The sequence below is a fragment of the Salmo salar genome, chromosome ssa12, assembly GCF_905237065.1.
Source record: "Salmo salar chromosome ssa12, Ssal_v3.1, whole genome shotgun sequence".
In the NCBI taxonomy this organism is placed as follows: Eukaryota; Metazoa; Chordata; class Actinopteri; order Salmoniformes; family Salmonidae; genus Salmo; species Salmo salar.
In genome coordinates this window covers 59,436,688-59,459,114 of record NC_059453.1, presented here as the reverse complement: position 1 = coordinate 59,459,114, position 22,427 = coordinate 59,436,688, and the positions used below count along the sequence as shown (strand labels likewise).

General features: G+C 43.6%; 2 protein-coding genes across 2 annotated transcripts in view; one reads left to right on the top strand and one right to left on the bottom strand.

Moving 5' to 3' along the window:
* Positions 1-11,301, top strand: part of LOC106565379 (lysyl oxidase homolog 2A) — a 44,459-nt gene extending 33,158 nt beyond the window's left edge. The window contains exons 8-14 of the mRNA XM_014132425.2: positions 1,502-1,669; positions 4,289-4,454; positions 4,674-4,914; positions 5,252-5,367; positions 5,474-5,610; positions 7,105-7,216; positions 8,863-11,301. Coding sequence (XP_013987900.1) covers positions 1,502-1,669; positions 4,289-4,454; positions 4,674-4,914; positions 5,252-5,367; positions 5,474-5,610; positions 7,105-7,216; positions 8,863-8,936 — 1,014 coding nt within the window. The 3' untranslated portion in view covers positions 8,937-11,301. The remainder of the gene's footprint in view (positions 1-1,501; positions 1,670-4,288; positions 4,455-4,673; positions 4,915-5,251; positions 5,368-5,473; positions 5,611-7,104; positions 7,217-8,862) is intronic.
* Positions 7,586-17,425, bottom strand: LOC106565380 (uncharacterized). The gene is made up of 5 exons (XM_014132426.2): positions 17,183-17,425; positions 16,009-16,680; positions 14,940-15,106; positions 11,472-11,597; positions 7,586-8,666 (listed from the first exon to the last, which is right to left on the bottom strand). Exons 1-5 carry the CDS (start codon positions 17,339-17,341, stop codon positions 8,549-8,551), a joined length of 1,242 nt encoding a protein of 413 aa, XP_013987901.2. The 5' UTR covers positions 17,342-17,425; the 3' UTR covers positions 7,586-8,548.
* Between the last annotated feature and the right edge of the window lie 5,002 nt (positions 17,426-22,427).

Below are 22,427 nucleotides of genomic sequence, written 5' to 3'. Positions count from 1 at the left end.
GGCCTTTATGGTAAAGTGGCCAGATGGAAACATGACAGCCTGCTTGGAGTTTGCCAAAAGGCACCTAAACGACTCTCAGACCATGAGAAACAAGATTCTCTATCTGATGAAACCAAGATTGAACTCTTTGGCCTGAATACCAAGCGTCCAGCCTGAAGGAAACCACGCACTGCTTATCACCTTGCCAATACCATCCCTACGGTGAAGCATGGTGGTGGTAGCATGATGCTGTGGGGTTTGTTTTTCAGCGACAGGGCCTGGGAGACTAGTCAGGATTGAGGGAAAGATGAACGGAGCGATGAACAGAGAGATCCTTGATGAAAACCTGCCCAAGAGCGCTCAGGGCATCAGACTGGGTGAAGATTCACCTTCCAACAGGACAAAGACCCTAAGCACACAGCCAAGACAAAGCAAAAGTGGCTTCAGGACAAGTCTCTGAATGTCCTTGAGTGGCCCAGCCAGAACCCGATCCAACATCTCTCGAGAGACCTGAAAATAGCTGTGCAGCGAAGCTTCCCATCCAACCTGACAGCGCTTGAGAGGATCTGCAGAGAAGAATGGGGGAAACTTCCCAAATACAGGTGTGCCAAGCTTGTAGCGTCATATCCAAGAAGACTCAAGGCTGTAATTGCTGCCAAAGGTGCTTCAAGAAAATATTGAGTAATGGGTCTGAATACTTATGTAAATGCGGTAAGTAGGGGTGCTGATCACAAAACTAGTGCACTGGGCCTTTATTACTCCTGTATGAGCGGACTGAAATAGTCGCCAGCAGCTCGGGGAGAAGAAATTCTCCAATAAGTATATTTTTTACAATGGAGAAGTACCAAGATGGCCTCACAATGGCTTCAATACTGCACCCCCTGTCAGTCATCCAGGGTTTATACACATCACTGGTATTACTCATAAGTACTCATATTGTACTTGTGTGTTACTCATATGAAACTTCTATAGTACTTGTATGTTACTTGTATATTACTCATATAAGTCATATAACTGTATTGCCAACCATTGCCATTTGTAAATGTTCGTTTTATGTCATCCGTGGATGTGCCTATTTTTTTGGGGTTATTCTGATTCCACTATTGACACCAACCACACATTTTCATAATATCAGAAATGCTTGATGTTTTATTGCCTCTGAAAATACTTTAGGTAAAGCCTTTCACAGCCAAAGATAGGATTTATGGCAAATATTTGAGTGTTGTATGCAGAACAGAATACTCAACACAGATGTGAGGGAATATACTACCTCTTTGAATAAAGTGGATTTTTGGGCTAATACTAAACAGATCATCTGTGGCCTAGCGGGTGATCTAGCAGTCTAAGTCGCTGCCCCAGAACACATACTGCTGCAGCATGGGTTCGAATCGGACCCACTGCTATTTCAGCACACTTTCTCCTCCTGTCTTCCCTCTCCATCTCTACCCTGTCCAATAAACACCAAATAGATGAGCAGAATGGGACTGCCTTTATAAACATAACATCTCATCTCTGGTTGCAGCTGCGTCTGAGCGGTGGGCGAAACCCATTTGAGGGGCGTGTGGAGGTGCTGGCGGAGAAGAACGGCTCGTTGGTGTGGGGTACGGTGTGCAGTGACAGCTGGGGCACCATAGAGGCTACAGTCGTGTGCAGACAGCTGGGTCTCGGTTTTGCCAACAACGCCTTCCAGGTGAGTTTATACACAACAAAATCTCATCACATTGGCTGGGCAGCCAGACAATCATGAGCCTAACATTCTTTGACAAAGGGTAAATATGCTTCTGTGTAAGTATCCACAACATGTAATAATATTAAAAGGGTCAATTATACATTTTGGATGATTTTGTGATTGGACCTCACAGATCAGCATGGGTTTTCCCCCTAGTGTGGATGTTGGGAAATAGTCTTCGTAATACTTCGTAAAGGTACATCATCAAGTGGGCCTCAGTTATATATATGCCACCAGCAAACCCCATATATCCATATGGCTCTTATATACATCATTTAGCTGTAAACAGCTGGAGATGTTCACTGAAGGAAAGTAAAAGGGGCTCTGACCTTAGAGCTTATAGTCTCCACACTGACCTTAGAGCTTATCGTCTCCACACTGACCTTAGAGCTTATCGTCTCCACACTGACCTTAGAGCTTATCGTCTCCACACTGACCTTAGAGCTTATCGTCTCCACACTGACCTTAGAGCTTATAGTCTCCACACTGACCTTAGAGCTTATCGTCTCCACACTGACCTTAGAGCTTATCGTCTCCACACTGACCTTAGAGCTTATAGTCTCCACACTGACCTTAGAGCTTATCGTCTCCACACTGACCTTAGAGCTTATCGTCTCCACACTGACCTTAGAGCTTATAGTCTCCACACTGACCTTAGAGCTTATAGTCTCCACACTGACCTTAGAGCTTATCGTCTCCACACTGACCTTAAGAGCTTATCGTCTCCACACTGACTGAGGTGATGGAGTGAGGAGAGGCTACAGGCTAGTCTGGGATACTATAAACTTCACATGTATAGGCCTATGGCTATATGGCGTACGTGAACAGTGTACATTTGATGGAGGGGAGTTCATTCCTGCTCTTTGAAGTTTCATTGGCCTACAACCATCAGCAAACTGTATGTAGTGTAGGTACGCTTACCTGCTGATTAGTGCTGCTATTTTGATTATTTGTTGTATTTAAAGGGTGATTCAAGAGCTGTCTTTAGTCCCACAGTGTGATACACCACTCTAAGGAAAGCACCTCGATACACGCCCGAAAGGAAAGCACTATCTGCGTTCTTTATACATTTTTTCTTGCGGTTCTATAGTTTGAGAGACTTTCTCTAATTTGCAGTGTACTAACAACTACTGAATGCCACTGGCAGTGGTGATATACGTCTGGAAAGTATTTATGAATCATGGAAGAACTGGGTTGATGGGAGAGTTTAATGACTGGAAATTGGACTGGGCTGATAGAACTCTTTTGCACAGTAATTGCGTGATTAAGATGATTGTGTACTAATGCCCCTTTTAATGGCAGTTTACATTAAAGTGTCATTATGTGTTTGGGGATCCTTTAAATGTACTTGGACCTAGCATACACACACTGAAAAAGCAACACGACCAGGTGGGCAAGGAGTCATCAGGCATGGTCATAGGGCTCAGGTCAGGTCAGGTCAGGTCAGGTCAGGTGAGTGAGTGAGTGAGTGAGTGAGTGAGTGAGTGAGTGAGTGAGTGAGTGAGAGAGAGAATACTTAAATTCACACAGGACACCGGATAAGACAGGAGAAATACTCCAGATATAACAGACTCACCCTAGCCCCAACACAAACTATTGCAACATAAATACTGGAGGCTGAGACAGGTGGGGTCGTGAGACACTGTGGCCCCGTCCGACGATACCCCCGGACAGGGCCAACCAGGCAGGATATAACCCCACCCACTTTGCCAAAGCAGTCCCCACACCACTAGAGGAATATCTTCAACCACCAACTTACTTCCCTGAGACAAGGCTGAGTAAAGGCTGAGTATAGCCCACGAAGATCTCCCCCACGGCACGAACCCGAGGGGGGCGCCAACCTGGACAGGAAAATCACGTCAGTGACTTAACTCACTCTAAGGTTGCGTCCTAATGGTACCAGATTCCCTATATAGTGACTGGTCAAAAGCAGGAGAATAGGGTTCCATTAGTGACGCAGACTAAGTGTTTCTGCAGGCAGAGGGACAGATGGAACATATGATACCAAAGTCTAAAACTTTGTTCCGTAGACCTCCCGAGCCCCCCTCCTTCCCTCCAACCCACCCGTACTTAATCCTTCCGTGGGAGATCCTGGAAATAATGAGTTTTACAGGACTATTCCCTTGGCTTTGGGCATTGTCAGAGACATACAGATGATAGCCTCTTTATACTGAGTCAGATCCATGAGGACAGATTTAATACATTCTCTCTCTCGACATAGCAACATTTGACTTCAGACGGAGAGACTTTGTTTCCTTAAGGATCTTGCTACTTGCTTTATGAAGTCTCATCAGAAACATGAAATCTAGAAAACATCCTCCAAGGAAAAAGTGGCCTAACCAATATTCTGCTATGTCTATCTTGTGAAGGGGTTTTGGACAATCACAATCAACTACATCTAGGCAGATGTTCACGTATCGCAACAATAGCTGTGCAGTCTCATGACTTGCAAGGATGGAAATGTAGATAGGGAGACCTCTTGTGGTAGGATGATGAAATGACAGTTTTCCATTTTGAGTTGGAAGAATTGAAGCTCGGCCTGTGTTTGATCGGTTTGTCTGTGTTATTTCTCACTACCAGGAGACGTGGTACTGGCCAGGAGACGTGAGTGCTGATGACGTGGTGATGAGCGGGGTCAGGTGCTCGGGGACGGAGATGACTCTGGCCCAGTGCCTCCATCATGGGAAACACCTCGACTGCCCCCGAGGGGGAGGACGCTTTGCTGCTGGTGTCTCCTGCTCTGAGAGTAAGTCACTTATAATAGCCGGGTCGCATTCATTATGGCAGACCGTTGCAAAACATAAAAAAATAAATAATAATGTTGTTCTTGGACAAGTCCATGTTACCCCCAAAAAGTGTTGGGCGGCCATTTTGCTGCTGTTTGAATCCTTGATTGGGTCTCTATTCAAAGTGCAGGCTCTGATCTCCATATTAACAACAACCTATCCTCTGCCTCGGCATACAGCGGCCCCAGACTTGGTTCTAAACGCCCAGGTGGTGGAACACACCACGTACCTGGAGGACCGGCCCATGTACATACTGCAGTGTGCCAACGAGGAGCACTGTCTGTCCAGCAGCGCCGCCGCCGCCACATCGTCCTCCTACCGCCGCCTGCTGCGCTTCTCCTCCCAGATACACAACAACGGACTGACAGACTTTCGCCCCAGAGCCGCACACCACTCCTGGATCTGGCACGAGTGCCACAGGTATAGAAACATGGCGTAGGACGGGAGGATGAATTCCTGGGTCCTTCAGTTTTAGTCATTGAGTTAAGTAGTGGAAGGTACGATGAAGGAGGGGTTGGACAATGGCATGCAAGCGAGCATCGCTGTGAGCGTTACACGAGTTGAGAACAATCACCGTGCTGCAATAAAAGTCCCCTGGAGAGGGTGGTCATTGTCGCAGTCTTGTGAGATCATAGATTTGTGGTCTGACTTGTAGTCATGTGGAGGCAGTGCCTGCTGTGGGTGTCAGAGGCTGGTTATGATGATGACGATAAGGAGGGTGGTGATGATGATGGACTGTCTCCGTCTCCCTGTCCAGGCACTACCACAGCATGGAGGTGTTCACCCACTATGACCTACTGAGCCTCAACGGCACCAAGGTGGCAGAGGGACACAAGGCCAGCTTCTGTCTGGAGGACACCCAATGTGAAGAGGGTAAAGAGGCTTTAATGTGAAAAACAAATGATGAAAATGATCACGACAAACCTCGTCTATGTTCCTGATTCTCTACTTTAGCACTGTTGTCTCTCTGGCCGGGCAGGTATTGAGAAGAGGTACGAGTGCGCTAACTTCGGGCAGCAGGGCATCACTGTTGGGTGCTGGGATACGTACAGACACGACATTGACTGTCAGTGGATAGACGTGACAGACGTTGTGCCAGGAGACTACATCTTCCAGGTGAGAATCGTATTTAATTTGTCTTATTTCAAAACAATTTTATTTTTCTTCCATCATTTAAAATAACAATTATGATAGGATAGGCATGCGAATCTCTACATCCAAATATGACATGGGAGCAAGGTCCTTGTATAACATGAGAATCTTCTACTCTGAACAACAATATAAACGCAACATGTAAAGTGTTGGTCCCATGTTTCATGAGCTGAAATAAAATACCCTATAAAATGTTCCAGATGCACAAAAAGTTTTTCTCTCAAATTGAGTTCACAAATTTGTTTACATCCCTGTTAGTGAGCATTTCTCCTTTGCCAAGATAATCCATCCACCTGACAGGTTTGATCTATCAAGAAGCTGATTAAACAGCATGATCATTATACAGGTGCACCTTGCCTTGTAATGGGGACAATAGGCCACTAAAATGTGCAGTTTTGTCACACAAGGCCACAGAAGTTGAGGGAGCGTACAATTTGCATGCTGACTGCAGGAATGTCCACCAGAGCTGTTGCCAGAGAATTTAATGTTAATTTCTCTACAATAAGCCCCCTTCAACGTCGTTTTGGAGAATTTGGCAGTACGTCCAACCGGCCTCACAATCGCAGACCACGTGTAACCACGCCAAGCAACAGGACCACACCCGGCTTCTTCACCTGCGGGATCGTCTAAGCCCAGCCACCCAGACAGCTGATGAAACTGTGGATTGGCACGCTGGAGAAGTGTGCTCTTCACGGATGAATCCCGGTTTAAACTGAGCGGTTTGCTGATGTCAATGTTGTGGACAGAGTGCCCCATAAGCTACGGCCAACAAACACTTTATCAATGGCAATTTGAATCCACAGAAATACTGTGACGAGATCCTGAGGCCCATTGTCGTGCCATTCATCAGCCACCATCACCTCATGTTTGAGCAGGTTAATACACAGCACCATGTCGCAAGGTTCCGTACAAAATTTCTGGAAGCTGAAAATGTCGCAGTTCTTCCATGGCCTGCATACTTACCAGACATGTCACCCATTGAGCATGTTTAGGATGCTCTGGATCGACGTGTACGACAGCGTGTTTCAGTTAGAAAACCAGATACGGACTAGTTTTCTAATCCACCCCCTACCCTTTATTTTTAAAAGGTATTAGTATTCCCAGTCATGTGAAACCCATAGATTAGGGCCTAATGAATGTATTTAAATTCACTGATTTCCTTATAACTATGTAAGTCAAATCTTTGAAATTGTTGCATGTTGCATTTATACTTTTGTTCAGTGTAATAAGCTTGGAGTAGTGACAGTTCTTCTTTCCACTTCTTATTCCATGGGGTTAACAGACGTCGATTCATTTCAATGGAATCCACTTTTAGTCATTCTGCTGGTCACTTTCCCAGCATTTTATAAATGTTATAATTTCACTAATAGTTGCTGCCAACACAGATCGGTCTTTTGGTCATAGCAAGAGTATGTGGGTGCTCTGATAACATCATCAATACATTGTTTCTCTCCCTAGGTTGTGATCAACCCAAACTTTGAGGTAGCAGAGTCCGACTACACCAACAACGTTATGAAGTGCAGGTGTCGATATGACGGCCACAGGATATGGATGTACAACTGTTATATAGGTGAGAGACCGGAGCTTACTGGCTACAACATTATTGAATGTGATGGACACTCGTCTTGTTCAAAGCCATTTTGTCTATGGATGACCACATTCCGAAGAGGTTTAAATTCACAGAAAATAAATGCGTGAAAAGGCAATCGCAAAATGTAAATGTTTTAATAGTACGGCATCCCGGTTTTGCTCAAGGACACAGACTTTTCACCTTGACAGCTCGGTTATTCGAACCAGCGACTTTCGATTACTGGCCCAACGCTCTTAACCGCTAGGCTACCTGCCTCATCTAGTGTATTGCTCAACTTGAATGATTCAGATGTTTGTGTGTGGCAGTTTTTAGCGTTGAAAAAATATATACACACCACTCTATTCTGTCTAGAATTTAATGTCTTTCGAGAAAATAACAGTGCTTATGAAAATAAATGTCACCCCTCAACACGTTTTTTGTTTATTTTTCTTCACAGTTCTTAATTGAACATTTCACATGAATACCTAATTCATACCCTAGGCACATACACAACGTAAGAGCACAAAATGGCGATCCTGAAAAGTTACGTCAAGTTACAAATGAAGTCGCTGCGGTTTATCAAATCAAACTTTATTTACATAGATTGTTTTAAATATATAGGTGATTCATTTACTTTTTTTAATCTGAAACCTACAACATAAATGATAGAGTTGCTTTGCTTTCCTAACAAAATTGTCCACATCCTGCCTTTTTATTCCCATCTCCAGACAGAAGATCTCTGTGTTCATTTAATGTCATCTTTACATTTTATTTAAGTCACTGCACCTTTACATATTTTTGCTATGCAAGTATGCAGGGTATAAGTTAGACTTAATAGGAATCACAGGAGGTTGGTGGCACCTTAATTGGGGAGGGCGGGCTCGTGGTAATGGCTGGAGCGGAATAGTATCAACGACATCAAACACGTGGTTTCCATGTGTTTGATGCCATTCCAGTTGCTCCGTTCCAGCCATTATTATGAGCTGTCCTCCCCTCAGCAGCCTCCACTGATAGGAATTATACAACTGGTGCCTCTGTTTGCGATGCATCACCAACTCTGTGTTACTTTATCCATCTATGTATGGACGCATTCAGGGTGTTAAATTGACATGTAAGTGGTTGGCATAGAACAAATGACAAAGTAAAACGCATGAATAACTGTCGCCAAACCCCCCCCCAAAAAAAAGGAGCCAAGCTTTACTGAGTTGGCCTGGTTATACATCCACCATAGTTGTTGGAGCCATGCTAGAAAAGACCACGTGAAAAGAAAATACCCAAGCCAGCATAGTATGGTTTAGGTTGGCCCTATAGTGTGAATCAGGCACTTGAGTGCTACAGTGGCATTAACAATAGGAACTTGAAAACAGGAACAAGCCATAGGATGGCACTGGTTTGACAGTTATTAGCAAGGACATCTGGACGTGTGTCGTCCAGTTGTAGCCCGGCATTCCTGTAAAAGATCATGAAAACCATCAGCTCAGTTAAAAGAGAAGGCTTGTGAAGACTTCAGTGATTGAAGTATTTCTACCATTGTAACTATATAGATTCATTTCTACTGACAACCAGTGTACCCTGTGCTTTTCAAACTGTGCCCACTGTTGAATGAGTGCAGTTCTTCATGTGTCCCGTGTGTCTCTCCTCTTCAGGTGGCTCAGTGAGTTCTGAGTCAGAGGAATCCTCTTTCCGTGGCCTCATGAATAACCAGCTGGGACACAGGTAGTGTGGACGGAGTCAACGGAAAGACCGGGAGGAACATTTTATTTAGCGAATCTGATGAATGGCCAGCAAGACTGTTGTGAAATGACCAACCGTTAGAGGGAGCGCTGTGCCGTCTGTTCGGTGCTGGATGAAAATTGAAAAGCAAAGCTCACCTCAGTGCCAACGTTTTATATAAGGACATTGCAGATGAAAAAAAATACCTGTTTTAAAGATCCAGCTTGAAGAAGCAACTCTGTCTTTACGGATCTCGCAAATTTCTGTCACATGTACAGCAAAGTGCTGGTGCTATCAAATCAGAGATATTTAGTTACATGTACCCAACCTTTGTGGTCCACTGTAAGGAAAAAAAGTTATTTTTTTCAACACCTGCTGCACTTTGAGACAGTGTACTGTATTGTTTATTTAAACATTTTTAGGACAGTGTGTTGAGCAGGCAATTAGCTATGCACCTATGAACACTAGCGTAATGCTGTTTCTCTGGACCCCCCCCTCCCTCCTCCACAATGAGTTTGACCCTTTTTCTGTTCAATCCCTTAAGAACTGTTGTCTGCTAAAGATGATAACCTATTTTGCACCTGTCAATGTATTGTCTGTCCAGTATGCAGACGCCCTGTCCCCAGAGTAGTGCTGAGCGATTAAGTGAAATGTGTTATTTTTTTCGGTTTTTAAACAACTAAGTGACTGACATTGAATCAATTATTTTGTATTTCATTTAGTTCTGTAAGCTCAATGCACACAGTTTCTCTAAAGATAACTCAGATCCGTTCTGTGTTTCTGTTACGACTGCTACACAAGAGAGAAGAATGCGTGATCATTAAGGGATATAGAGAGCAGCTGTTGTTTCGTGAGGTAAACACATGATCTAAGTGGTTGATAGTTGGTATTCAGCAGTCATAAAAGTGTGCCTTATTTCATTTGAAGAACTACAAAATACAGATTTTTTTTCAGACAACATTAGGCAGCAGCTCTATAGAGATGAGATGACTTGGAATTAAATAATAAAGGCATCAAATAAAACAAACGTAATATACACCACAAGTGAAAATATTTGATTAAAGTAAAGTGAATAAATGATGGTTAATAATTGATAAGCGGTAATGGGCAGTCTACCATCATGGGACTTTTATTTATTGTTTTATTCTGTGTTACAGCATTCAACCCACAATGCATATTGCATTGAATGTTTTCAAAAATGATCAAAATTGTGATACATTTTTTTGAATTTAACCGAAACTGAACAGACCTCCAGAATCACTAATCGCTCAGCACTACCCCAGAGCTTCCTATACAGTTAGTCTCTTTCCGTAATGTGTTGAGGCCGGCAATTAAGGAGAATGAGAGGCTCAATTAGAGATGTGCTTCAAATACAGCAGTTCTGTAACAACTCCCTTCTGCCCAGTTTCCCCTGATGTCGCTACGACAATCAAGTTTTTATTTTTTAACCATCCCTGTAACTGTCGCTTCTGCAGAGATTGTTTTCTAAACTAAAACTCATAGAACTACCTAAGAAGCATTAGACTTTTTGGAGGGTTACTGTCAAAATGATTTATTAAATAAATAAATAGACATGGATGACAGACGCATGTGCCACCAGTGCCCGTGCCTATGAAGTGGGGGAAGTAGCGGAATAGTCTTACATCCACGGAGAACACTATTTGCAAGTCTATGGCATGATAATGTGGTAGAAGCCATTGTGAATATAAATAGGAAGAACTGATTTCTTTCTTGCAGTACGGTAATCACTCAGGATAAGGCAGTATTATTACAACCATACAGCTACCACTAAGGAGAAACTTTTTTTTCCCCTCTCATCAAACCTGCATTTTTACATCTCTAAAGAGGCAATGAGCATTTAAGGCAGAATCCCCAAGTTAGAATGTACACAAACATTTGTCCAAATTGGCCACAAACAGCATGATTTAGGTGAAAGGGAGTTAGTTATTCATGTCATTTGTGTTGGGATTCTGCCTCAAGTTAACATAGTGTATACTTGCATCACTTAATATCAACTCTGGCAATATATTTCATAACTTTCATCTTAGGATTCTGAGATACATATACATTTTAGTCTTATCACCATATTTTGCTCAGCTTTGCTCATTTTTCAAACATCCATTTAATTAAATTATTACCGTCAGGGACTCTTATGTTTGTTTTCTCGATTGTACAAGTCACAAATGACATGTGAAAATGCATCTTTGCATTCTTGTCTTATTTTTGTGATACTGCAACTATAGGGCCCTTTATTTTACAAGGGTGCTCTTCACTAGATGGGTGAGTATCCTATCCTGTATACACAGTTGAATGTTTTAAAGCATTTTGTGCTTGCGTCATATTTTCTCTAATAAAAATAATTAAACAAGCAACCAATGACATGTTCTTGATTTCTTAAAACAGAGACTCAGCAATATGATGTGATCATGAGCAACAATGCGAACAAAATATATTGCAGAGTGAGGCCCGATGACGCAGTTTAGTCGTCCCGATTCTGTGGTTTACTTTGCATCTCTGAGCCTACGTTGAAATGTCATCTCACCTGCTGTAGCGGGTCAGAAATGTTGTGAGAGCGCTCCACCTCGCCGCAGCCCCAGGGCTGTGGTCACCATTCTCCGGGCCACCGCAGAGTCTGTCCATGGCCTCTCCTTTACTGGCTGGATAAACTCTGGGAAATACAGAAGGACTTTACATTAGAGCAAGGAAAGAGGTAATAACACGGTAATAAGTTAGCTATTCACAACGAAAGCACGACAGACCACATACTTTCTGTTTCAGTACAGAGGGATCAAAAAACATGAACAATGCCTGCGCATCTCATGGCTTTCCCTTTGGCCTTCTTGCTGCTGTCAGACAGAGTGCGTGTCTTCAGGAGAGGGTGCCGAATGGAAAGTGCACGGAGGGCTAAACAAACAAATCAAAGTTTATTTGTCACGTGCGCCGAATACAACGGGTGTAGACCTTACAGTGAAATGCTTACTTACAGGCTCTAACAAATAGTGCAAAAAAGGTATTAGGTGAACAATAGGTAGGTAAAGAAATAAAACAACAGCAAAAAGACAGGCTATATACAGTAGCGAGGCTATAAACGTAGCGAGGCTACATACAGACACCGGTTAGTCGGGCTGATTGAAGTAGTATGTACATGAATGTACAGTTAAAGTGACTGCATATATGATAAACAGAGAGTAGCAGCAGTGTAAAAAGAGGGGGGGGGGGGCGCACACAATGCAAATAGTCCCGGTAGCCATTTGATTACCTGTTCAGGAGTCTTATGGCTTGGGGGTAGAAACTGTTGAGAAGCCTTTTTGTCTTAGACTTGGATAGGTTGTTATTCTGCCACCACCTGGCCCTGTCTCTGACCTCCTCCCTATAGGCCGTCTCGTCGTTGTCGGTGATCAGGCCTACCACTGTTGTGTCGTCTGCAAACTTAATGATGGTGTTGGAGTCGTGTCTGGCCATGCAGTCGTGGGTGAACAGGGAGTACAGGAAGGGACTGAGCACGCATACCTGGGGAGCTCCAGTGTTGAGGATCAGCGTGGCAGATGTGTTGCTACCTACCCTTACCACATGGGGGCGGCCCGTCAGGAAGTCCAGAATCCAGTTGCAGAGAGGCGTTTAGTCCCAGGATCCTTAGCTTAGTGATGAGCTTTGAGGGCACTATGGTGTTGAACGCTGAGCTGTAGTCAATGAATAGCATTCTCACTTAAGTGTTCCTTTTGTCCAGGTGGGAAAGGGCAATGTGGAGTGCAATACAGATAGCATCATCTGTGGATCTGTTTGGGCGGTATGCAATTTGGAGTGGGTCTAGGGTTTCTGGGATAATGGTGTTAATGTGAGCCATTACCAGCCTTTCAAAGCACTTCATGGCTACGGACGTGAGTGCTACGGGTCTGTAGTCATTTCGACAGGTTGCCTTTGTGTTCTTGGGCACAGGGACTATGGTGGTCTGCTTGAAACATGTTGGTATTACAGACTCAATCAGGGACATGTTGAAAATGTCAGTGAAGACACCTGCCAGTTGGTCAGCACATGCCCGGAGCACACATCTTGGTAATCCATCTGGCCCCGCAGCCTTGTGTATGTTGACCTGTTTAAAGGTCTTACTCACGTTGGCTACGGAGAGCGTGATCACACAGTCGTCCGGAACTGCTGATGCTCTCATGCATGCTTCAGTGTTGCTTGCCTCGAAGCAAGCATAAAAGTGATTTAGCTCGTCTGGTAGGCTCGTGTCACTGGGCAGCTCGCGGCTGTGCTTCCCTTTGTAGTCTGTAATAGTTTGCAAGCCCTGCCACATAAGATGAGCGTCGGAGCCGGTGTCGTATGATTCAATCTTAGCCCTGTATTGATGCTTTGCCTGTTTAATGGTTCGTCGCAGGGCATAGCAGGATTTCTTGTAAGCTTCCGGGTTATAGTCCCGCACCTTGAAAGCAGCAGCTCTACCCTTTAGCTCAGTGCGAATGTTGCCTGTAATCCATGGCTTTTGGTATGTACGTACAGTCACTGTGGGGACGACGTCCTCGATGCTCTTATTGATAAAGCCAGTGACTGATGTGATGTACTCCTCAATGCCATCGGAAGAATCCCGGAACACGTTCCAGTCTATGATAGCAAAACAGTCCTGTAGTTTAGCATCTGCTTCATCTGACCACTTTTTTATTGATCTGGTCACTGGTCCTTCCTGCTTTCATTTTTGCTTCTAAGCAGGAATCAGGAGGATAGAGTTGTGGTCGGATTTACCAAATGGAGGGCGAGGGAGAGCTTTGAACACGTCTCTGTGTGTGGAGTACAGGTGATCTAGAATTGTTTTCTCTCTGGTTGCACATTTAACATGTTGATGGAAATTTGGTAGAACTGATTTAAGTATCCTGCATTAAAGTCTCCGGCCAGTAGGAGCGCCACCTCTGGGTGAGTGGTTTCCTGTTTGCATATTTCCTTATACAGCTGACTGAGCGCGGTCTTAGTGCCAGCATCTGTCTGTGGTGGTAAATAAACAGCCACGAAAAGTATAGCTGAAAACTCTCTAGGCAAGTAGTGTGGCCTGCAATTTATCACAATATACTCTACTTCAGGCGAGCAAAATCTAGACACAGGACCGATTCAAAGATTTTAATCTGATGTCATAAGAAAGAACACCAACTTCCCTTCACCGACCGTCAGAAGGTCACACAACTAACTCCAATGTGCCAAAAGGGACTCGTGACTCATATTGGAGTAAAATATAACTTAAAGTAACTGCCTAGTGTTTCCAGATTTCTATGAAATATGACCTATAATTACTTACAATATGAGAGTGAAATAGCTTCCCTTCCAACATTGTTTAATTAAGTACATTAAAAAGCAGCTATTCTGTGTGGGTGTACACTGGTCATTAAAATATTCACGCAAGTAGACCATTGATTGGCCAGCTCATCCTCCTCTAGATCACTGACTGGCCAGCTCATCCTCCCCAAGGAGATGACATATTCTATGAGGAAATAGCAAGCATTTATGAAACAGTCTGAGATAGAAGTTTGAGGTGGGATTTTTGATGTGTTTTTTTCTTCTTAAATGTATGCTTTAGCCACACAAAAGAAATATCAACATTATTTGGATAGGAATTACCAGAATATGAACTTTAAAAAAAGTTAGATTTACACTGGGCAGTTACTTTAGATACGACTCAAAAGATTTAAAAAAAAATACATACTCAAAAACCATACCTGCAGATTGACTGGAGAACACGCCTAGGGCGCGAGTGTTGTCCATCTACTTAATTTTCATGCCCCTGTCACTGAAAGACATACCAAGATAGACTGGGAGAGTTAGACAGACAGCCCTTGTGAGTGTGCTGTCGGCTTTAGTGAGAGGCATGGGGAGGCTTTCACCTGTGCTGCGGGGTGAGGTTTCCCTTAGGTACAGATCCAGGATAAGCTTCCCTTCCCCAAATCCAAACCATCAGTGAGGAAAAGGTAAAACTGATCCAAGATCAGCATCTAGGGGCAACGTCACCCTACTCCAAGGCTTTTACCTGTAGTCTGCAAAGGCATCCAGCAGGTCGTCTGTTTTGAACATGGCCGGGAAGTCGTAGATCTCGATAACGTGGTCATACTCGTCCTGGTTGATCCACACGTTCCCAAAACATGAGTAGTCGTTGTGGGCGTGTTCGATGGCCACGTCTGTCAAGTGGGCTGTGATCTGATGAGAAATTCAACCAGTTATTGACAGATATACCTATCCCAATTAAGTGTTTCTCAGTAATCCATTTAAATATAATACATGTGAAATATAGCCTATATCTTAGACAATACTGTATATAGTCTATGCCACCAAAGTTTCTATGTATTTAACTTAACAGAACTTCACGACACTAAACAGGTTTCCATCCAACCTTTTTATGTGAGTAAACTATATATCAGATAAATGTCACGACAGGCCTGATGGAAACAGCAAATTTAAACTTTCCAAATGTTGACAACACAAAATACCTTAGAGAATGTGGGATATTCTGTGTTGGTAAAATTATTATTGCGAGAAATGGCTGGTGAAACACCTTTATGCACCTTGGGAAAGCATGCAGTTTACTAGGCAACAGAATACATATTATGATGAACTTCACAGGGTGATGAAAGTGCACAGTGATGAGCTTGATGCTCTTTTCCAATAAATATTGAGGGTCTTATTCTGGTGACATCATCATTGATGCTTGGCTGCCGTTTGACAAATAAAAATTCTCTCTCTTATCCAAAATAATCTCAGCATGTAGGTAGACTACCCGCACTGTATCTGCCAGCTGTTGGCTAGAGCGTACGTGCCAAGACCAGAGTGGGCACATTTGCTATATAACGCAAACATTTTTTGTGACATAACCATAAGAGCAGTTGAAAATGTGATGTAAACCCATTTAACTGGTCATTTTATTTGATTCTGTACATGGCAATTTAACAGTTATGTTTATGCACACTACGTCATCACGCACAGCTTTTTATCCGCAACAAGTCAATTTGATAGAAACTCTGGTGAGAAAATGATTTTATGCAGATTTTAGAATATTACAATGAAAATCTGTTGCTAACTGGATGGAAACCCAGCTACTGTACCTCTTGGCTAAAATCAGCAGCGTCGCCAGCAGCATCCTTGGCTGGTGTTGTATGCGAGACATGGTGTTGGTGGGGGGCCATGTTGCTACTGCACACAGACTCCTCCTCCGTCAGTACCTCTTCTGCTACTTCTTCCTCCTCCTCTTTCTCAGTCTGGTCCTCCAGGGTTACGGCCATGAAGTAGGACAAAGTCTGGTCCCAGGCAGGGGGCCAGGGGCAGGGCTCCTCTGCTGAGAAGCGAATGAAGTCATCCTCCTGCCCAGCGCTAGAGGTAATAGAGGGCACACTGTCCTGGTTGGTGGTGGACGGCGTTTCTGATGGCGTTCCCTCTGTGGTGTGTGAGGAGCAGGGGCAGGAGCAGCAGGACTCTGGGTGCGAGGTGCAGCCCGATGAGGTGCAGCCCGAGGAGGTGCAGCCCGAGGAGGTGCTGCCCGAGGAGGTCCAGCTGAGAGTGAGCAGGGGTAGGTCGAGGTCCACCCCTGCTGGTGGTGTGTGGAGGGAACCGCCGCTGTCCCGCTGCCTGTCCCTGGCCGCCTTGGGAATGTAGATGGCCTTGTCGGGGCGTTTGGTGTTACCTGCACTCTTCTGGGCCAGGGGTTGGGTCTGGGCTGGGGGGGGGGGCATTTTGCTGCTCTGCATCACCATACCTCTCTGGGAGCCTCCTCGTATAAGCTGTCGTCCCCCACACACCATACTAAAGTCATCATGTAACGTTGTGAAAATAATGGGCAATAATTCACATTAAGATGCCCCTATACCTTACAGTTACTTTAGAACTACTTTGGCAGCCAGGCTTGGATCATTTTAATTTACAGTGTGACCTGATAATACATCATATGAATTTGTATTTGACAGTTGTTTATCCTGGAAGTCCCATTGAAGGTCAGAAGACTTATTTTACAAGGGAGACATGAACGTAAGACCTTGTTGTGTGTGCTCTACCTGCAGCTCCAGCCCTCACCCACCCACACAGCAGGTGGCGAGGTTAGGGTGCTTCTGTGTTTTTGTGAATCAGGTAGCGAATTCTCAAATGAAACTTTATTCAGATTATGGTGGGTCACTTGCAACAGTTTGCACGCCAGATAATGTAATACAACCCCCAAAAAATTGGTGTCCATTACTGGAAGTTACCGGTTTGCCTATATAAAAACGTTGCCATAAATGTTCGACTAACCTGGTATTGGCGATACTCTCTTCGTTCTCGATTCTGGAAAACAGTTCTTATAAAATGTACGTGTCCAGTTGCAGGTGGTTCTACAAACACCAGAGAAAACACATTAAGATAGAAAATCCATATTCTGCACCGCGCTTTGGCATCTTTGCTGCTGCACATCTCCTTGCATCTTCGTGGGAACTAGTTTCCGCCGCCACGTGTAGAAGTAGATAACGAGTCATACAGTGCGACCAAAACAAAGATCTAGACACATGCAAGAGCAGTAGCGAGCCGTCATTCAGGGCAGGTGGGGTTATGAGCCCCACATTTTTTGCAAAAAAATAAAAACAATTAAAATAAAAAGAATTGGAGGGGGGCTTGCCTGTTTTGCATGTTATTTTGGCATTAATACGTGTCACGTATCAGTTTGCAAACAATGTAAAAACAAAAAACACATATATATATATATATATATATATATATATATATACTGCTCAAAAAAATAAAGGGAACACTTAAACAACACATCCTAGATCTGAATGAATGAAATAATCTTATTAAATACTTTTTTCTTTACATAGTTGAATGTGCTGACAACAAAATCACACAAAAATAATCAATGGAAATCCAATTTATCAACCCATGGAGGTCTGGATTTGGAGTCACACTCAAAATTAAAGTGGAAAACCACACTACAGGCTGATCCAACTTTGATGTAATGTCCTTAAAACAAGTCAAAATGAGGCTCAGTAGTGTGTGTGGCCTCCACGTGCCTGTATGACCTCCCTACAACGCCTGGGCATGCTCCTGATGAGGTGGCGGATGAACTCCTGAGGGATCTCCTCCTAGACCTGGACTAAAGCATCCGCCAACTCCTGAACAGTCTGTGGTGCAACGTGGCGTTGGTGGCGTTGGTGGATGGAGCGAGACATGATGTCCCAGATGTGCTCAATTGGATTCAGGTCTGGGGAACGGGCGGGCCAGTGCATAGCATCAATGCCTTCCTCTTGCAGGAACTGCTGACACACTCCAGCCACATGAGGTCTAGCATTGTCTTGCATTAGGAGGAACCCAGGGCCAACCGCACCAGCATATGGTCTCACAAGGGGTCTGGGGATCTCATCTCGGTACCTAATGGCAGTCAGGCTACCTCTGGCGAGCACATGGAGGGCTGTGCTGCCCCCAAAAGAAATGCCACCCCACACCATGACTGACCCACCGCCAAACCGGTCATGCTGGAGGATGTTGCAGGCAGCAGAACATTCTCCACGGCGTCTCCAGACTCTGTCACGTCTGTCACGTGCTCAGTGTGAACCTGCTTTCATCTGTGAAGAGCACAGGGCGCCAGTGGCGAATTTGCCAATCTTGGTGTTCTCTGGCAAATGCCAAACGTCCTGCACGGTGTTGGGCTGTAAGCACAACCCCCACCAGTGGACGTCGGGCCCTCACACCACCCTCATGGAGTCTGTTTCTGACCGTTTGAGCAGACACATGCACATTTGTGGCCTGCTGGAGGTCATTTTGCAGGGCTCTGGCAGTGCTTCTCCTGCTCCTCCTTGCACAAAGGCGGAGGTAGCGGTCCTGCTGCTGGGTTGTTGCCCTCCTACGGCCTCCTCCACGTCTCCTGATGTATTGGCCTGTCTCCTGGTAGCGCCTCCATGCTCTGGACACTACGCTGACAGACACAGCAAACCTTCTTGCCACAGCTCGCATTGATGTGCCATCCTGGATGAGCTGCACTACCTGAGCCACTTGTGTGGGTTGTAGACTCCGTCTCATGCTACCACTAGAGTAAAAGCACCGCCAGCATTCAAAAGTGACCAAAACATCAGCCAGGAAGCATAGGAACTGAGAAGTGGTCTGTGGTCCCCACCTGCAGAACCACTCCTTTATTGGGGGTGTCTTGCTAATTGCCTATAATTTCCACCTGTTGTCTATTCCATTTGCACAACAGCATGTGAAATTTATTGTCAATCAGTGTTGCTTCCTAAGTGAACAGTTTGATTTCACAGAAGTGTGATTGACTTGGAGTTACATTGTGTTGTTTGTGTTTCCTTTATTTTTTTGAGCAGTGTATATATATATATATATATAATTGAGTTAATAAAGCCGCATACAAACATGGTCTCTTTTTTGTTTTCTTGAGTAAGGCAGCTCCAAAATGCAGGTGTTTCAGCCCAGCTCAGTGCTTTCTGTGGGGCAAGCCAGCAGAAAATATGGAGCGTTGCACCGTGATTGGCTCAGTGTTCTGTCACTCATGGGGAAACTACGTCACCGCAAAGTCTAAGGGGAGACCTCGAAAATTCAAGCCCTTTGGGTGCTGACATAGAGATACATTAGAAGTGCCCATCCAAGAAGCCTCAAGGTCATTGGCCACAGATAAAATGACATCAAATCACGTTATATGTACAGTAGCTTTGATTGAACTGATCGTGTCATCATACTTTCATAATCTTAGCTAGCAGTCATCATCTTGAATGAAGTCGACAATCTTCAGGCAAGTCCTTTTCAGTCCTTGTCATATGAAGATAAATAATGAATAGAAATTATAGACAAAACATATCGGTGCTCATCGGCCATTGGACATAAACATTACACAACAAGTTGGAAATCGCAAATTCAACAATGAGTGGTTTGGAAGGAAGTGAGCACAGCACAAGGTGAGTCCAAAAATGTCTTGTATGCTGCTGCATAAATTATGTCATATGCCAGGGAGATATGTATACTGTAGCTAAGAAAGTAATACTAAGTGTATGTTGTGTAGTAAGATGTTAGTAGCCCATGTGCCTCACCCTAATAATTTGGTTCATTTACCCCTCTTAATTTCGCCTACTGTTCTTACTTGGTGGTGCACGTGCACATGTAGCCTATAGCCTGTTTTAGAGAAATGTAATCATCAAATATTGTAAGAGCTTTCACTGTCTGCTTATGTGGTCCAGTTATTTATCCTACAGTTCTGACTTGGTGTACTGGGGGAACGGCCCAAGAACGGCCCATGATCTGAATTCTGTCGCTGTACATTTAAAAAAATGCTGAACAAATAGTTGACAACGTCCATCCTAGCTCGCTCATTAATGTCTTAATCGAAATGACGGATTGCCTCTTATCCGCTCGTCGTTCCCTTATGCCATAGTTTGTACATCTCAATTGTCAGTAGAAACCATATTTGTTTAAACAAGTCAGCCATATCTGCTATGTTTTTTTTTAAAGGCAGTAAATGAGGCTGAATTAACTGTTTTGCTGCCAGACAAGGCTATGCTGATAGCCAGGTGTAGCAGTGGTAAGGTACTGATGGAACTCTGCTGTTGGGACAGCTTTATGTAGGCCCTAACAGTTTGTTGGCACCGTTTGTCACCGTTATAGTGCAATTAATGTATTGTTTAGTGTTGTGTAGTGGCTTTGCTGGCATGCATATTTTTGTTGTTGTTTTCCACACCAAGATTTACATGCTCACTCGATACAAAACATGGATTTACTATCTTTCTGAGTTCTCTGGTGTTTGTAGAACCACCTGCAACTGGACACGGGCATTTATAAGATAACTATTTTCCAGAATCAAGAACGAAGAGAGTATCACCAATACCAGGTTAGCTGAAGAAACTATGGTGACGGTTTGTATGGGCAAACCTCTAACGTCCAGTAATAATGCCAGACCAAAAATCATTGGTTATCACACATTATCTGGCATACAAACTGTAGCAAGTGGGTGACATCAACTCACAGATATACTTTGATCACATATAGGTGCATTATGATCTGCGACACATAGCTAAATGCCACTGGTATTTAAAGGCAATTAATGCAAAATGTCACTGCCAGGGAATGTGTCCCACAAGGCAAATTAAATGAATTATACAAGCCCTCAATTCATTATTGTGACAGAATGCATGAAATGTCAGCATACCTTTTCTGGTTCTCTATCTGTAGGTAAGTGTTCAGTTCTTCCAGGACTGTGTGAACAGATGCATTTTCTTGCTTGGGACGATAACAGCCATCAAAATAAGGAAATGTCAGGGTGGCCAGAGGAGGTTGTAGCCATTGAAAAACACAAATAATTCAGCTCATTGAGGGCTTGATGATTAGATGACCGGTTGAATCATGTGTGCATGTCCAGGGTTACAATATAAATGTGAGCTGGCAACAGCTCTGCTGGACATTCCTCCAGTCAGCTCAGCAATTGAACACTGCCTCAAAACTTGAGACATCGGTGGCATTGTGTTGTGTGACAAAACTTCACCTTTTAGAGTGGCCTTTTATTGTCCCCAGCACAAGGTGCACCTGTGTCTTGATCATGCTGTTTAATAATCCGCTTCTTGATATGCCACACCTGTCTGGTGGATGGATTATCTTGGCAAAGGAGAAATGTTCACTAACAGGGATGTAAACAAATGTGTGCACAAAATTGGAGAAAATAAGCTTTTTGTGCATATGGACAATTTCAGGATATTTTATTTCAGCTCATGAAACATGAGTCCAACACTTTACATGCTGCGTTTATATTTGTGTTCAGTATAAGTTAGCTATATCACACATTTACAGGGGGCAGGAGACTTTGTCCAGTACAGTACAGTGCCTAATTGCTTAGGTTAGCTAGCTAAATTCTAATGCCAGTTGCAAACGTTAGCTAGCAAATGCTGAACACAAGTTGTTCAATTAAGCCGTTACAATTATGCAATGTTGATCTATGGATTCTAATAAAATATTTTATTCTAACCTTTAGTTTGTCAGTTGAAAAGATGGCTAAGTAATAGTGATGTTACATTTGATACCAGAGCCCCGAGGCATGTGTCAAAATCGCTATGCAGTTTACTTCGAAGCAGTGTGCCAATGCTTGTATCAGTTTATCAGAAGCACGTGATCAATGATGTCCAAAGCTTTGTTTTGTCAAACAACCACACGATTGGTATGCCCGACAATCCATAAATCTCTTAATAAGTGTTATTGAATCTTGATGAGAATATAAAAAAACGTAATGTTATGGGAAGATCCATAATTAGTCAACTGGCAGATGATACCACTATTTTTCTTAAGGACGAATAACCGATCTTAAAGACGAATTAGCTATCAATTTAGTTAATCTCTTCTCAGGTTTGAGGCAAAATATGAATAAATGTGATCTTATGGCCATACATGACCATCCATTCATTTAATTAGATAATATCTTGAAAACAATTTATTGATAGCCAAAGTTATTAACAGTTGCCTTCAAAGAGTATCTATATTTGGAAGAATTTTACAGACAAAAATGTAAAGTTTGTCTAGGATA